The sequence below is a fragment of the Bactrocera neohumeralis genome, chromosome 2, assembly GCF_024586455.1.
Source record: "Bactrocera neohumeralis isolate Rockhampton chromosome 2, APGP_CSIRO_Bneo_wtdbg2-racon-allhic-juicebox.fasta_v2, whole genome shotgun sequence".
Lineage (NCBI taxonomy): Eukaryota > Metazoa > Arthropoda > Insecta > Diptera > Tephritidae > Bactrocera > Bactrocera neohumeralis.
This window is the reverse complement of record NC_065919.1, coordinates 57,124,587-57,141,140: the sequence shown is the minus strand read 5'-3', so window position 1 is coordinate 57,141,140 and position 16,554 is coordinate 57,124,587. Positions and strand designations below refer to the sequence as shown.

General features: G+C 36.4%; 1 protein-coding gene across 5 annotated transcripts in view; it reads right to left on the bottom strand.

Annotated features, from left to right (window-relative positions):
• Positions 1-753: 753 nt before the first annotated feature.
• LOC126751769 (aminopeptidase N) overlaps positions 754-16,554 on the bottom strand; it is a 161,200-nt gene continuing 145,399 nt past the window's right edge. For all 5 annotated transcript variants that reach the window (XM_050462286.1, XM_050462288.1, XM_050462289.1 and 2 more), the window contains 8 exons: positions 9,994-10,356; positions 9,757-9,909; positions 9,366-9,683; positions 7,605-8,685; positions 7,358-7,548; positions 7,133-7,300; positions 6,911-7,054; positions 754-4,796 (listed from right to left, as the gene is read on the bottom strand). In XM_050462286.1, coding sequence (XP_050318243.1) covers positions 4,541-4,796; positions 6,911-7,054; positions 7,133-7,300; positions 7,358-7,548; positions 7,605-8,685; positions 9,366-9,683; positions 9,757-9,909; positions 9,994-10,356 — 2,674 coding nt within the window. In that variant the 3' untranslated portion in view covers positions 754-4,540. The remainder of the gene's footprint in view (positions 4,797-6,910; positions 7,055-7,132; positions 7,301-7,357; positions 7,549-7,604; positions 8,686-9,365; positions 9,684-9,756; positions 9,910-9,993; positions 10,357-16,554) is intronic.

Genomic DNA, 16,554 nt, shown 5'->3' with positions numbered 1-16,554 from the left:
AGTTCCAAGAAGATGCGACGTTTTCGAGCCAAATTTTGTTCAACGATGGGACCCATTCCTGGCTCAATGGGTATGCAAACAAGCAAAAATGCCGCATTTGGTCCGAAGAGCAACCTGAAGAGCTACAAGAGCTGTCATTTCTTGCAGAAAAAGACAATGGTTTGGTGTGGTTTGTGGACCGGCGGAATTATCGGACCATATTTCTTCAAAAATGATGCAGGTGAGAACGTAAACGTCTATGGCGACCGTTATAGCGCCATGATAATCAACTATTTAATGCCTGAAATCGAAGCTCGTAATCTCGGCTTCATGTTACTGCATTTTCAAAGGAGTCTTGAAATGTATCACTAGTTATAACCCTATATCTAACTCGATTATTATAAGGGGGTTCAAATAACCGTTAGGGGAACAAAACTGTTATACTCTGCACCAACAACACGCAAATCTGCTGCCGTTCCAGTTTTTCGAACTAAATTGCATTCAATAATTCAAATTTGTTTTTGTTTTTAATATATTACATCATATTTATTTAATTTTTTTTCCATTACACAATAAATCTGATTGATAATGAAATATTTCCGAACTTCTTTCTTTAATTACAACAGTTTCTGCTTGAAAACACTTACACTTAACCCAGCTAATTTAGTTTCGAATAGTGTGTCTAAAAGACCGAAAGTGCAAAAGTTCAAATATTTGTATATATTTGTTGTTTCATTTCTACAACAAATTGTATTTATTCTTCCAATTCATAGATTTTTGGTTTTCGTTTTTAATTTGTTTGTATGTGTGTATGTTTTTCAAAAAATATCCAACCATAAGAAAAGCGTCGAAATTTTGCAAATAAATTAAGAAAGAATACATTACTTCCTTTACATTTAATATACAAATACACAGTTATATTTGTGCATGTATGTATATATGTTTATGTGGGTGTAAATGGCATGATGGCTATGTATGCGCATAAGGACACTGCGATCTAAGGCTTAATTCATATAATGGCTATCTTAAGTGACTATTACGCACACATACACACGTGTGCTGTAAGTGTGCATAGTATTTTTATTTTAAAAATATACGTTTTTTACCAATTTTAATTACATGAAGTAAATGTGCATGTATTTACAATAAAAGTTGATGGTGAAACTCAAAAATTGAAGCGATGGATGGCTGCTGGGGTATAGTCCTGATTCAATCACTATGTAAGCATGTATAAGGTTGTGACGTTAGAAAAAATAAAAAAAATTTCAAAAGTTTTTTTTAACACATTATTTTGGCATTAGCTATTTTGCCTTTTTATGATTAAAAAATATATTTTATGCCGCTGAACAGGTTATACTAAGTTTGCCACGTAGTTTGTAAGACCCTAAAGGAGACGTCGAAGACCCTACAAAGTATATATCGCCGCCTAAAATGCAAAATAACGCATCATCAAAATTTCGAAATTGAGTTTTTTAGTGCTTAAGATTCACTACATCATATTGCATATATGTATTATAAACTTTTAAGCTTCCGCTGACTAATATATCCAATAGATAACCTATATATCCAATGTATAACCATTTTATAACCGAAATTTTGTTTCAATATGAGTGGTTTTTATTATAATGTTTTTCCTTCACTTTTAAACTTATCAAAATTTTGCATTTGAGGTGAAATATGACCATAAAAAACTATTAGCGTGACGAGCCGATTTAGCAATGTTTGTCTGTATGTCCGTTTGTATAGAGACTAGAGAGTAGTTTCTCTCAGTTTTTGAGATATCGAACAGAAATTTTGCATACGTTCTTTCTAGCCAAGGCGCTGCTTATTTGTCGAAACGGCTGATAGCGGACCACTTAAGCATATAGCTGCCATAAAACCTGAATAATCGAAAACAAGTGCTTGTATAGAAAGCTTTTTTATTTGACGAGATATTTTTTAGAAATTTGGCATGGTTTATTGTCTGAGGTGTTTATGTAATCTTCGAAGAAATTGTTCAAATCGGACCACTACAACGTGTTGCTGTCGTACACACGGACCAACCGAGCTTAAGTCCTTGTTTGGAAAGCTGTTTTAATTGATAAGGTATCTTCACGAAATTTGGCTTAGATTGTTATTCAATGCATTGCTACAATTTCTGGATAAATTTTTCAGATCGCACCACTATAGCTTATAGCTGACGTATAAACTGGCCCTTAAAAACTAAGATAAAGATTTTTATATGCTCCTTTATGCTATAAAAAATGCAGCTGTTTGGGGTATTATAGCTTCTGCAGCCAAAATTAACGTTTTTGTCTTGTTTTTTAATCATTTCAGCTAACGAAAATGCTTTGAGTGATAACTAAACACGAAAAAAATTAAAAAAAAAATTAAAAAGAATTCTAAAAAATTTTAAATCTCAAAATCATCAAAATGTAAACAAGAAAGTCATGAGAAAAAAATGTTATTTGTCATTATTGTTTAAAAAATATTTTACTAAGAAGAAACACGCTCTAAAGTAGCACAACCTTATGCAATTGAATCATGCGTGTAGTTGTCTAAAAAATATTTAATAAGATTTGTCATATTTCAATAAGTTTTCTTTTTACTCAAAAAATATTTCAATTAAAGTTTTAATTTTATAATAATTTTTTTTATTCAAAAAATATTTCAATTAAATTTTTAATTTTTTTTTAATATTTTAAACTAATTTTTTTTACTCAAAAAATATTTCAATTAAATTTTTATTTTTTTTAATATTTTAAAATAATTTTTTTTTTATTCCAAAAATATTTCAATTCAATTTTTATTTTTTTTTTTTAATATTTTAAACTAATTTTTTTTACTCAAAAAATATTTCAATTAAATTTTTAATTTTTTTAAATATTTTAAAATATTTTTTTTTACTCAAAAAACATTTTATATAATTTTTAAATTTTTTTGTAATATTTTAAGTTTATTTTGCGTGCCGTTAGAAATTTTAGTATTTATTTTTTCTGTCTTTCAGGCATGTTCCAGCTATGTTCCAAAATCGCTGTGAAATGCACTGCGCTGGTAAGTATGCAACATGTTTTCGAAAATGTTTTAATAAAATAGTTTTTCTTTTTATTTATTTTTTTATTATTTATTTAATAATTTTTTTATTATTTAATTTTCATGTTTATTCTTATTAAACTTATAGCTAAAATCGTGCTTCTGGCCAAATTTTTAGTTTTTAGTAAAATAGTTTATATTTTTCCTGCAATTATTTGCAGTTCGTTTTACATACAAATATATATTTTACACACATGCATACATACATTTGTATGTATGCATGCACTTCAACATAGGAACATCACTACAATTATTAAATTTAGTTGTTTAAATTGTAATGTGGTTATATGAGTAGACATAACTAATTAATTTTACAGTTACAATTGGTATATAAAAATGTTAAAAATATCTGTTATATAATAGAGACCTGATGATTTGACATTATAATTATAAAAATTAAATATGTTCGTATAGTTGATGTGTTTGTATGTGTAACTGTAAGTGTCTAAGTATTATATGGTAGTATTTTTAAATATTTATATGTAAGTAGATAGTGTATTATTGTGGCGTAGTGTCGTTATATTCAAATCGTTCGTGTACTATATGTATGTGTTAGTGTTTTTAATATGAACGCGCCATTTTGTGAAGTTTCAATACTTTTGATAAGCATATTTACAAATTGACAATTTTCAAATGCTCAGGGTTGCCTAAAACCCCTTTAAATGCTGTTTAATTTTGAATTTTATTCACACATTAAACACTGATTGTATTTATATTTAAATTCTTATAGATATTGGCGCGCATTTTTGTAAGTAGTAAATAATTATTTTATGAGCAAATAAATAATTCGAAAGAGAAACACTAAAAATATCATCTTACAAGGCAAAACAAAAATCGGTAATGATAAAAAAAAAAATTAAAAATAATAATAATCGAAATTAATAATAAAAAATTGAAATTAATTATAACAAATTTAAAATTAATAATAATAAATTTAAATTACAAAAATATAATTCAAAATACTCGTTGCTTTTGTGCTAAAATAAATTCACATTACTTTTACACTCTCTTTTTCCGTTAGTTAAAAGTTGGCTTCATTTCTTCAGCAGAGGAAATATGGTACATTCACTTATACAAATATATCACTTTGTTGGCAAAACAACATATTATTACAAAATATAATTTTCAATTGTGTGCTTAAATACAAAAATTTCAATGTCAATACGATTTTTGTTTTTGTTAACGGTGAATTGCTTGGTGTTGTCACACAAAATTTAAAGCTCCTATGTGGTTTCTCTTACAACAGCTTACACGCTTACACTACATAGTAAACTATCTTATGCTAAAAAGAAAATGAGTAGATTGTACGCTTTTACAACAAATCGCTCATTCATTTAGTCTGCTCCATGCGCACTGCACTCTCAATCAAACATCAGCCACTTACATAACGCTCGAACTCATTTTCTTATAGATTCCTAAGCACTGTTCTTGCATGTTTGCCTTTTCGTTCTCCTTTTTCTTACTCTCTACCAACGTACTTTCGTTTTACTTAAAATATATTTATGTGAAATTCGCTAACTATCGCTTCCAGGAAGTCCTTCAGTTGGTAGTAAGAATGCTCACGCCAGTAAATGTTGTTGTTGACTTGCTCCATGGCCAAGCCGATGGCTTCTTCGACTGCTGTCAGACCAAGTTTGCGTGCACGATCGGCAAATTGCTGCAGCTGATCTTTGTGGTATTCCTTATTCATGTAGGTGGTGATGGATTTGATCATTTCGGTGAGTGTGGAGAAACCGTCGCCGAAGCTAGAAATGTGAGGAAAGCATATGTTAGTCGTTAAGTATAATTAGCACTCTTAGAATCACAAATAAATATTTTTTTCAAAATAAATTTTTCGATTTTCAATATTAATCACTTTGATTCAATACGCATTCAAAAAAAAAAAATAAACGTTTTCAAAAAATTACGTATGTATATGTACTGCTCAATAAATTTTCTTCAAAAAATATATTTTTTTCTGACTATTTAGATATAAGGACTTCACTTCTATAAAGCTCAGTCTGCATTATAAAATTCTTACAGAAACTATTGGCAATATCAAATACAATGCTTCAATTCTTAAAATATCTTAAATGAACAATCTATATTCATACAAAATTATTAATTGTTCTATTTTTTATTATTATTGCATCTATGAGAACAAAATCCATTCAATTTCTATCAATATGAAGATCATTGATCACATTATGCGCCTGAAAGTGTGCTTCAATAAGTAATACATACTTGATTGCGTTCTGTTAAGATAACATTGATCTTTACAGAATGTTAAGTGCGAAGTAAATTTGTAAAGCGGATGCAAACAATAGATTTGCGAAAGAGTAAAGGTCTAATGAATTCTCCAAGGGTGAGGTTTTCAAATAAGTTTATATCTACAACAAAAAGAAGGAATAAGCGCATGGAACGTTATATAGCTTTATGGGTCGGCAAAAATTCTTCTTAGCTGTATCCTCCGCGCGGGTATCGACTGGGCAATGGGTGTTATCCCCTTATGTTGGACTGCTATATATGTATCCTCAGAAGTAGGTGAATGGCTAATACAACGACCATTGGTAATGAGGTACCTGGCGGTAGGTATAAAAGGGGGTTAAAGACCCCCGAATCAAAAACTTAACATAGTGGATAATAAGGGAACGAAGCGGACGGGGTTGCGCTGGTTGTAGTAAAAGATGGCTGGCCTAAAGGTATGTTAGCTACGTGCAACACTCTAAACATCTATACGGATGGCTCGAAAATGGACGATGGAGTTGGTGCGGAAATATACTGTCCACAGTCAGGCTCAAGGCAACCTTTTAACTTGCCGGACCACTGCAGTATATTTCAAGCTGAGCTCTTTTCTATTGCGAAAGCCGCAGAGCTGGCTTCTAATGCACCTGCATAGTCAACATCTACGTAGACAGCAATGCAACAATCAAGGCAGTAACCTCGTATCGCATATCGGCCAGAAGTGATTTGGGAAGCAGGGCGGCAGTAGAAAGTTTTGCAAGAAGTAAGCAACTTCACTTCTACTGGGTGCCAGGCCAAAAAGGCATTGAGGGAAATGAAATAGTGGACCAGATTGCCAAGAATGATGTACGGCCAACAACCGAAAACGTGACCAGCACTGGAAAACCCTTGCATTGTCTATACGCCGATCTCGACAGAAGCATGGTAAATAATATTGAAACCCGTTTATAGATGAGGTTATGTGCTGCGTCTAAATGTTTGTACAGAAAATTAGCTATTTAGATCGGGTTTAGTTACAAAGAAACGTGTGTTGAATGAATGTTGAGACTATTCATATGCGGAGAAAACATACATTCGGTATTTTGGGATCAATTCTATATAAATAGGAGCTGATTTTTAGATCTATCTAAATATTACGGGTCGTTCACTAAGTAATTTCGTTTCATGACAATTCTTTGACAGTCAACTTCACACTTAAACACTTTACTGTTAATTTCAACAGCTTTAATAGCAAAGCTTGTTTGAAAATTTATTTTATATTTTTTTTTTTAGAATGGTTTGGTGCCTCATCGAAGATGGAAGATCGAACGCCATTTCGAAAAAAGATATGTTGACCGAACGCCAATGTACAAATTGAAAAAAAAAGGTTATTTACCGAAAGAAGGAGTCTTGGTTAAGTTAACCAGAACTTAACTGTCAGATGGCTGCAAAACAGACATTGAGAAAATGGCCCTTAGTGGTGATATTTTGACCGTTATCACCTTCCACGTATCTTGAAAATTTGGTAATGTTCTAACTATGACCCGAAAGAAATATTTAGTCTTCATCATGCAACAACAGATGGTCTTTGCAAAACTTTTATTACTTTTCAAATATTTCTTATTTAGAATGTCACAATAAACAATATTCAACTTACTATTCAGAGATTTCCTTGATTTTCGATTGCAGAAAATCAAATGCAATTTCGTAACCAATCGGATTCTCAGCAACGGCGCGGAAGGCGCGAGCGCCATCCTGCTTCAATATACCAGAAGTTGGATCGATGGTCATATTTAGATATCTGCAAATGAATTTCATATTTTGTAAAAGGATTTGGGACTAGAACATTTGTATAAAATAAAAGTGATTCAATACTTACTTGGAGAGCAGCCATGGCTTTGTGGTGCAGCCCAAAGATGTCAAGATCTGTTCCTTCTCCGATGCGCTTGTGGTGCGTTTGTATTGCTTGTAAGCAAAATACCATTCCTGGAAGGAACCCTCAGCGAGTGCCGTGCAATAAATAATCGATTTCAGATTTGGCTTAATGCTGTAAAAAATATTTTTAAATTTGCATTAAAAGTCTAAATAGTTGCACAGCACATACGGATTGAGTTTGGGATCGGCCATCCACTCGCGATACTTCCGGTGCGCTGGCATTGTACAGCGATCGTAGTTGAATTTGCATGCGAGGCGCGCAATATTGGCGCGATGTTGTAACTGTATGTGCGATTCATTGTCCGGCTCATTCAAGCCGTAACGGTCGAAGGCGGGGCGTACAATGAATTTCATAAAGGCCTGTAGGAAATAGATTGCTAAACACTTTTTCAGCTTCGAAAGTTATTCTCACTCACTCTGAATGTCTCATAGGCAGGCTCGCGATGCAGCATATAGATGAGGTAATTGAGGCCACGTTGCGTCGCACGCCACAGTAGCTCGTCATCGGTGGCTGTGAAGATCTCCATAAGGAAGGTCAGCGGTATGTCATAGGTCAAGTACTCGGCTTGCGCCAAATGCAAAGCATCATCCAAAAGTTGTGCGCGTGTGATACGGGGAAGCGTGGTGAACTTCTTCTTCAATGCTAACCAAGAGGGCATATCATAGTTGACGCGATAGTAACCCTGGCGATTCAAGTTCACATACACCACATTATCCGTATTATTTTCCGAGGTAAAGGCTTCGCTTATGACAATTTGTCGATCAGTCTCCAACATCCAATGTGTCGGTATATTGTCGCCTTTGCGTAGCTCATCCGTTTCGAAGGTGATCGGCACAACAAAACGACTGTCATCCGACATATTTCGTGAGGGCAACATATAACGTTCTTGTGTCAACACCAGATCTGCTTCACGGCGCTCCACGGTTACAACGGGATAACCAGGTTTCATTATCCATGAATCCATTACCGTTTTCACTTGCAAACTATCGGGCAGGGTCTTACGCTCATGCGCATGTCGTGTCATAAAATCCCACAACACATCACGATCGGCATTGTCGTAAGCGTAGGACTTCAGTAAATCTTGTGTTGCCGCACGGAAGGCTTCATCGCCCACAAATGAGCTCAACATGCGCAGCAGTATGTTACCCTTTGAATAGGTGATCGGATCGAAGATGCGACGTATATCGGTTGTTGATTTCACATCGAAAGCAATGGAATGCGAACTGTTGTCGGCATCATGTTGCATGGCATCACCGAATTCGTAGATTGTGTAAGTGTCCATAATTTGGAATTCGGGACGTATGGTGTTCAGCGCCAAGTAGCTCATGTAGCAGGCAAAACCTTCCTTCAACCAAAGATCGTCCCACCATTTGGGTGTGACCAAATTGCCAAACCACTGATGCGCCAATTCGTGTGCGACAATCTGGGCAACATGCTCCATGTGCTCTGACGAAGAAGCGCGATCAAGATCTTCGGGCACGAGGAGAGCAGAATCTCTGAAAGTTAAAATAAAATATATTAATCTCATAGAAATCTAGTGTCCATGGGGTCAACAGTGCTCCCGAGTAGATCTGTAGAACCAAATGCTTGAGAACGAATGGTTTAAACTGGGTTTTTAATATATGACTCATTGACAGCCCGAAACAGAGTCCAAACTCAAGCATTCGACTAAGAGGAGGGTATTCGATGAAGGTCATTCAACTTATAAAACTTGTCATATGCGTTTCGTCCTAAATATAATGTGGATCATACAAAAATAGTACTCGAAAATTATCTTGGTAGATTTGGAATGATGACAGATCAGATCAGATTGGGCCAATATATTAAAATTTACATTAATAAACAAAAACCGGAAGAGCGATGCAAGAAATAAATCAATTTATTTGCCAGATTTGGCATTTCGAAATTTTTTTTCGTTACTCAAAAGAGACCTATTTCGAAGGATATAATAATAATATTAATAGTCCAGGAAGGATTATATGTGGAGTCAGTTTTATAGAATCCTTATATTCACCGACTCTGACCACTGAAAATTATTACGTAAATCTTGAGATAATAAAAAATATTTCCGTGATGAGAGACTGGTATAACTTAAAGACGTTTCAAAAATAACAGGTTCTTTGATACAAAAATACTTAAATGAAATATTGAGCGTTTATACCAAGCATCAGCTAACCTGAAAGTAATTAGTCCCCAATTTTCCATAGCGCTAAAACCAAAATCCGGTATAGACACCATATCGATTTTCGACAGACGGTTCTTTATGCCAAAATAATCTTCGAAGTAGGGCAAAAACTTTCGCAACATTGAATACGCATAGTTTGTCATTTCGGTATTTTCGGGGCGGGTCCAAATCTCTACGCGCGGTACTAGGCTAGCATCCAAGTCGGAATAATGAGATTTCACCAAATTGGAAACGACAAAAGCGAAGCTGTAAATCGGCATCTTCGGTGACGTTACGAAATCATCGCGCGTGAAGCCTGGACGGTGAACACTAAAAGGAAAATTTAAAATTTTTGCATTATATAAGTGTGATTATTAATTATGACAAAAGAAGGGCAACTCACGAACTACGATAGAGGGGCATATTAGACAACGCCATGCCGAGTTTATTATCGCGAATAATAGTGATGGTAAAGTTTGCCTTCATGTCGGGACGATCGAAGCAAGGGAATGCGCGCCGAGCGTCGACGGGCGAAAATTGCGTGCTGACCATCCATCTGTCGTAAAAAGAATTTTGGTGAGAGAACAATGTAAATAATAAATATTTATGTATGAAAAACTTTATTTTTCTTTATACTCACTCGATTTTATTGGTTTCCAAGTTCGTATAGCTTGTTCTGTACACACCCTGAAGCGTGTCGGTTATCTGACTAACAAAATCCATGCTAACAATCAACTTGACATCGCGCTCATCCTCAATACCTTTATTAATGGCCACCACAAAGGATGAGTTGTTCTCACCGTATTTACCATCGAAATCCAATTCGATTTCATCGCTGGTTGAAACATTGCTGGGCGAGCGTATGACGCGCACATTCGAAATGGAAATATTATGCACATCGAGAATAATCGGAAGCAGAGTAGGGATATTGGCGTCACGCTGTACCTCAATGGTAATGCTACCATTGTTGGTGGCGGTCTTAATGTTGGGCTCAATCACAATGCTGAAAAGAGATATTTATGTTAGATGCTTAGTAATGTTTTTTGTTTAACTTTGAAAAAGTAAGTGAATAAATGAGAGCAATATTAAAATATTATGACATAGAAGTACCCAACTTTTCAAGAAATACATTAAAAACTTAGAACAACAAGTAATACCGTTATCTTCGGTAGCATCATAGCTGAATATCCTTTACATTATAAAAAAGTTTCCATAGAAAAACTTGATTCTGATCGTTCAGTTTCCATGGCAGCTAATGCTACAGTGATGACAGCCGATATCGATTCCGACAAATGAGCAGCTTCTTATAAGAAAGCGATGTGTGCAAAACTACAGAGCGATATCTGAACAACTTATGGACTAGTGAGCGTATACATATGCAGACAGACGAACATGGCTAAATCAACTCAGCTCGTCGCGCTGATCATGTTTGACCCCCTACATATATTATATATGTATATGTGTTATAGGGTCTATGACGTTCGCTTCTAAATGTGACGTTATTAGGTTCTTGCTTTCAAAAACTTTAAGAATAATAGAAGACTTCAACTTAATTTAGTCAAACGTATACTCTACTACAGATAGATAGAAAATAATTGAGTTTTTGCGACCTATTGTCTACTGTGCCCTCTCCTATATCACATATGGTCACAAAGATCCAGCACTCTGAACAATTCCAGGAGCTTGCTGGGCGCGATAGAGATGATATGATTCCTGTACACGGAGATGGATCCAAGGGCATTGAGCCTGCTTCAACAAATTGCTGAGCAATCTAGAATCAGGTGTTCTGTAGTTTCCGGTTCGATGAAGTAGAACCGACATTTTGCGCCAGCGCCTATACCCATGTTGGGCAAGTATTTCTTGAAGTTGCAGTGCCCAGTATAGAGCGCGACAAGGAGACGGAATGAGTCTCATGGGAGGTTTGGGCATATTTTGAACAAACAGCTGCTTTAATATTTTAATACTCTTCCAAAATGTTGCTGCAGAGTATAATAGTTTTGTTCACATAACGGTTGCATGTATCATCTAAAGATGTAGGGTTATATATAAATGATCAGGATGGCGAGACGAGTTGAAATGCGAGTGACTATCTGTCCGTTCGGGCAAGCTATAACTTGATTTAAAATTGAGATATCTTGATGAAAATTTCAAGCCACTAGGTACTGAATATTTGGAGCCCAGTACTTCTTACCGAAAATATCGGTAAATGTGTATGATATATATATAATAGAATTTCAGTGATAATCCTTTTCTGATAATGGTATGTCTGTGGGTCAAAAATGGGTTGAATCGGATCAATACTCCCCGTAGGTGACTTTATACCGCTTATATCGACTAATATGTGAGTTATCTTGAAGAAAATGAGAGACTGTGTTTCGCTTATAACGGTGCATCATTGTGCTTAGAATGAATAAAATCGGGTGAAAACTGGCCCTAGACTCCAGGTTATGTGTTATTTTAGACATGTAAAAAATTTGATTTTGGCAACGTCCTTGCATTGTATCCACAACCTTTGAAAACCAGTGGGATATATTCATCATTTGGTTCATGTAATATATTTTTTTAAATGAAGTCAGGTGGCAACTTCTCAAAAAAATGTTTACTATACCGATTGCTAAGGTATGACCGCAGTAATATTACATGATACATACTTATGTACATATTCAAATAAAAAAAATTAAATATTTATTGTATAAAACCACTCCATTTTAAAAGCTTTCAATTAAGAGAAAAAATTGCAAAAAGCTAACTGGTAATGTGCTTCGGAGTAATGATTGTTAATGAATGCTAATGAAGATATGCAAATTTATTTATTTATGTACATATGTATAATATGTAGTGCATAAGAATATTACAGCTCAATTTATTTATCTCTGTACCTTAGAAAAGCAAAACGAAATTTTACAGCGATCTTGGCACCTACACTAACAATTAGCCCATAAATCAATAAAACCAATGACGCCGAATAAACTATCGACGTTATATATGAGTCCATATACATATGCATAAATTTTAATTCGTGTATATCAACCTAATGACAAGCGTCATTAAATATAGAATCTTTTGTGTTTGAAAGCTTTTGAAAATCCGCCTCGGTGCATGCGATCATCAGTGAATGCAACAGCCAACAATAGTCAATAGAGTCATAGGAAACACCAGGCGCCACCACAAACAATAACAAAGCAATTGTAAATTTGCAATAATGGAAAGTCGTAACGGGTTTTAATTATACATTCAATTATTGTTTGAAAGATCTGTCAGCGGTAGTCATGAGGTGTACGGCAATATGGAAATAATTCTAAATTATTATATTGTAACTTATATATATTACATATATTAAGTACATATAATCAATAAAAATTGTATAAAACTGTAGAAAATGGGAACAAGTTGGCTCCTTCAACTGATTTTCGCCATAAGCGTTTTTACCTAATTAAATCCATTAGCAAGCCAGCGCAGTGTCGTACAATAAAAGCAACCAGCCAAGTGTCTGATTAACGGAGCTTGGGCGCAACGCGTCAAACATCTGTCAGCTGTCAACTGGCAGCTTGTCAGCGCTTCCTCTTCTTTATTGGCGTAGACAGCGTTTACGCGGCTATAGCCGAGGTTACAACAGCGCGCCAGTCGTTCTTCCTTTTCGCGGTTTGGCGCTAATTGGAGTTTTCAAGGGTAGCCAGCGTTTGCCGCGGTCTCTTAATAATACATTATGTTCCACCGAATGCGGTATTCGCCTTTGCCAATGCGCAAAGGAACATAAATCTTCCGCAGAACCTTTCTCTCCAAAACTCGTAACTTCGACTCATTGGATGTTGTCATCGTCCATGCCTCTGTACCATATAGCAGGACGGGGATGATGGGTGACTTGTAGAGTTTGGTCTTAATTCGTCGAGAGCAGACTTTGCTTCTCAATTGCCTACTCAGTCCGAAGTAGCACCTGTTGGCAAGAGTTATCCTGCGTTGAATTTCGAGGTTGGCATTGTTGTTAGTGATAATACTGGTTCAAGATAGATGAAATTATGTACGACTCCCAAGTTATGAATGTCAGCAGTGACGTGGGAGCCGAGTCGGGAATGCGACGACTGTTTGTTTGATAACAGGAGATATTTCGTCTTGCCCTCGTTCACAACCAGACCCATTTGCTTCGCTTCCTTATACAGTCTGGAGAAAGCAGAACTAACGGCGCTGATGTTGAGGTCAATGATATATAGATATCTAATATATACTTGTAAATACTTCTGTTCAAGCAGCTTAAATCAAGTTAATCTTCATTCATCCCAATAGCGGCAACTCTGTTTGTTGACGAAGTCATTGAGCCAGAAATAGGCCTCATCAGAAAAGACAATTTTTCGATCAAAATCGTCGTTGGCTGCCCCCATTTTTAGCTCCCAATGGACAAAGCTATGCGCTTCAAATGCTCTGTCGACTTCAGTGTGTTCAGTTCTTGTGCAAAACACAATCTTATACGGATGCAGAGTCAAATCCAACTGTGAAATTTGCAATGTTATCATTGGAGAGAGACCCAACTGTGCAGAATGACGATGAACCGACTGATTCGAATTTGGCCGGAACGGCAACGATGTGTGTTTCTTTCACTACGAGCTTTTATTTGACGGGAATGCGGCACACTATCGTGGAGATTATAATCGAGAACGAGAATTATGGCGAATAATAGTGTGTTCCTTTAGTCATCAACAAAGTGTCTACGTAGTTGTACAAGAAGAAGAGATTGAGACCGTTCTTATTTAGCTTGGACCTTTGCAGATACGTCGATTCGATGACTTTGCACCTTCTTAGCAACTACTGGCAATGTAAGGAAAAGATGGTTCGGTTTCTTCAACGTAAGGTCTCAGAAAAAACTTCAAAAACAATCACTTTAAAGAAATCACTTTATGAACATCCTTTAAATATGTGTCATCCTATGTACTTATTTCGGTTAGAGTATGTTCTATCCACCATTTGGTCCATTGATGTTAGTGATATGATAATTTAAATAATTAATTCGACATTTTTTGTAAAGCAATCTCTTAGACAAACCCTCATTTAAATAAATAGCATCATTCAATTTGTGAGGAGCAAGAGACCGAGAGCGATCAAACGCTCGTAACGGCATATGAAGTGTGGAATACCGCTATTACATACAGTTTGACGCACGTGCCGCACACAAGTTTAACTGCAAACCAGCTGCCATCAACATTTCTTGTTATTTTTGCAATTTTCTGATTGCTTTCGCATTGCAACATCGAATTAGAAACGAAAGCTTCACGATCAACGCATTGCTGCACCTCTAACCCGCTCAACGATCAATAGAAGAGCGATCAGCGAGCGAAACGCACAAAGTCAACACGATTGAGTGACAATCACTTTGCTTCGCACGCTTTGAAATAATTGCTGTAAACCAGGAAATGCCACATTCTCCTTTGCCATGCCACAATTTCATATGTGTATCCAACAGACTTCTTCCACCGATCACCGATTACACTTGTGGACTGACGCGTCGACTCCGTGCGGCACGATCACAAGAACTGCGCCGAGACCACAAGCGTAGAGATCAACATGTACGAGACAAGAGGCAACAATGATTTGACCAGCGCAACAACAAGGCACAAGGCGTTAGTGCAACGCTCAACTCAACTGTCTCTGAACTGAAGCGCGTTGATCCGCACGCCTTCGACTTACGCCGCTGTCGGCCGCTAAACGTCATCGCAGGTCTGTCCATCCGATTTCTATAATTTCTATTGCCGCGCTGGCGCTTTTCAACTGCATAGTTATTCAAGTCAATTCACTTCACACCGGCTGCCGCACCGCATTCCGAACGCGTGGCATCGCGTGCATCTGCGATATTAATGACGTTCGTTTGTGTGCCAATTGCGCGCATGCATGCGGTGTGTTTGCTTTTGCTTTTTGTATGCCAGTGCCGCCACGTCCGTTAGTGCAACAATGGTTGCGCGCACGCGGCGAAGGCAGATGCCGGTTGCTACTGTCTGTCACTTTATGTCTGGTTGTTTGATATCTCGTTTTGTTCTCGTCGCTTTAGTTGTTTGTTGCTTGTTTTTGTTTTTTTTTTGTAATTCTGATTTTATTTGTTAACTGTGTTTTGTTATTTTGTGAGCTTTGCTTGTTGTGGATGTTGGCAACATTTCTCTTTCTTATCTAAGCACTCAGATCGTGGCTGTGTAGTAATTCGCGGTATTTTGTTGTTGCATTTCGAGTGACTGCTGTTGAGCTCATTTGGCGCGTTGGTGCTACTGGATTTAGTTTTCACTTAGATACCGATGTTTGTAATCTGAACGTTTCTGCGGTGTTATATTTGTATTATTTCCTTGCTGTGAATTATATAAGAGCATGGTGTTGCTGTTTACTTTACATATTTGAACCTGTTCCCAAATAGGGAGGTCATGCTTCGATTAAATATTTTTTCAAAAATTTGTTCACTAACCTTGGGAACTTTATGTACTGAAGAGAGTTTTTAAATACAAGCAAATTATTTCTTATACCTTTAGCAGAGATATTGGGATCATAAAATCGGTCGGGATCTAAAAGCTAATAATATTTATAGTAATGGACTTACACGTCTGATTTTCAGGTACAAAAAAATTTCTACACGCTCTACTCAGTTGAAACTTTACTGCCATAACTTCGAAGTGGCAAAAAGAAATCGTGTATGGTGGACCTGGCAGCCACACTAAAAAATGTCAGCCTTAAGACTCGACGTGAAAACGAAGTCTTCAGGTCGACGTGTAAAGCCGCACTGGTGAGCTTATATCCACTGAAAACTCCGAAGGGCAGAGGAAAATCTCCCTGGTGGGCCATAGAAATCTCGGAAATTAGAGTATATTTCAAGCGATTATTCGAAAGGCTCATGGAGTAGGTTAACGGACGGTATTATGTACAACGGGACTTCCAAGAAAGGTCAAGAGAACTTCATGGAAAAACTTCTGCGAAAAAGTCGAGGGCTCTCATGAACTCTTTAGGTGCAGGCGTAATCTCGCAAGTAATCGCATCCACGTGAGTTGAGGAGTGAAGATGGACTTAAAATGCTCCCTAATGCTCACTTTCCGAGCAATACATACGCTGAAGAGGTACCTCTTGGAGTACCATAAATAGATGCCGCAGTCTCTGCCGACTTTCTGGATGAGCGGCACATGACTTGCGGGATCAAGTTGTTCAAACCATTCAAGTACGCGGGGTATCATATTAGCAC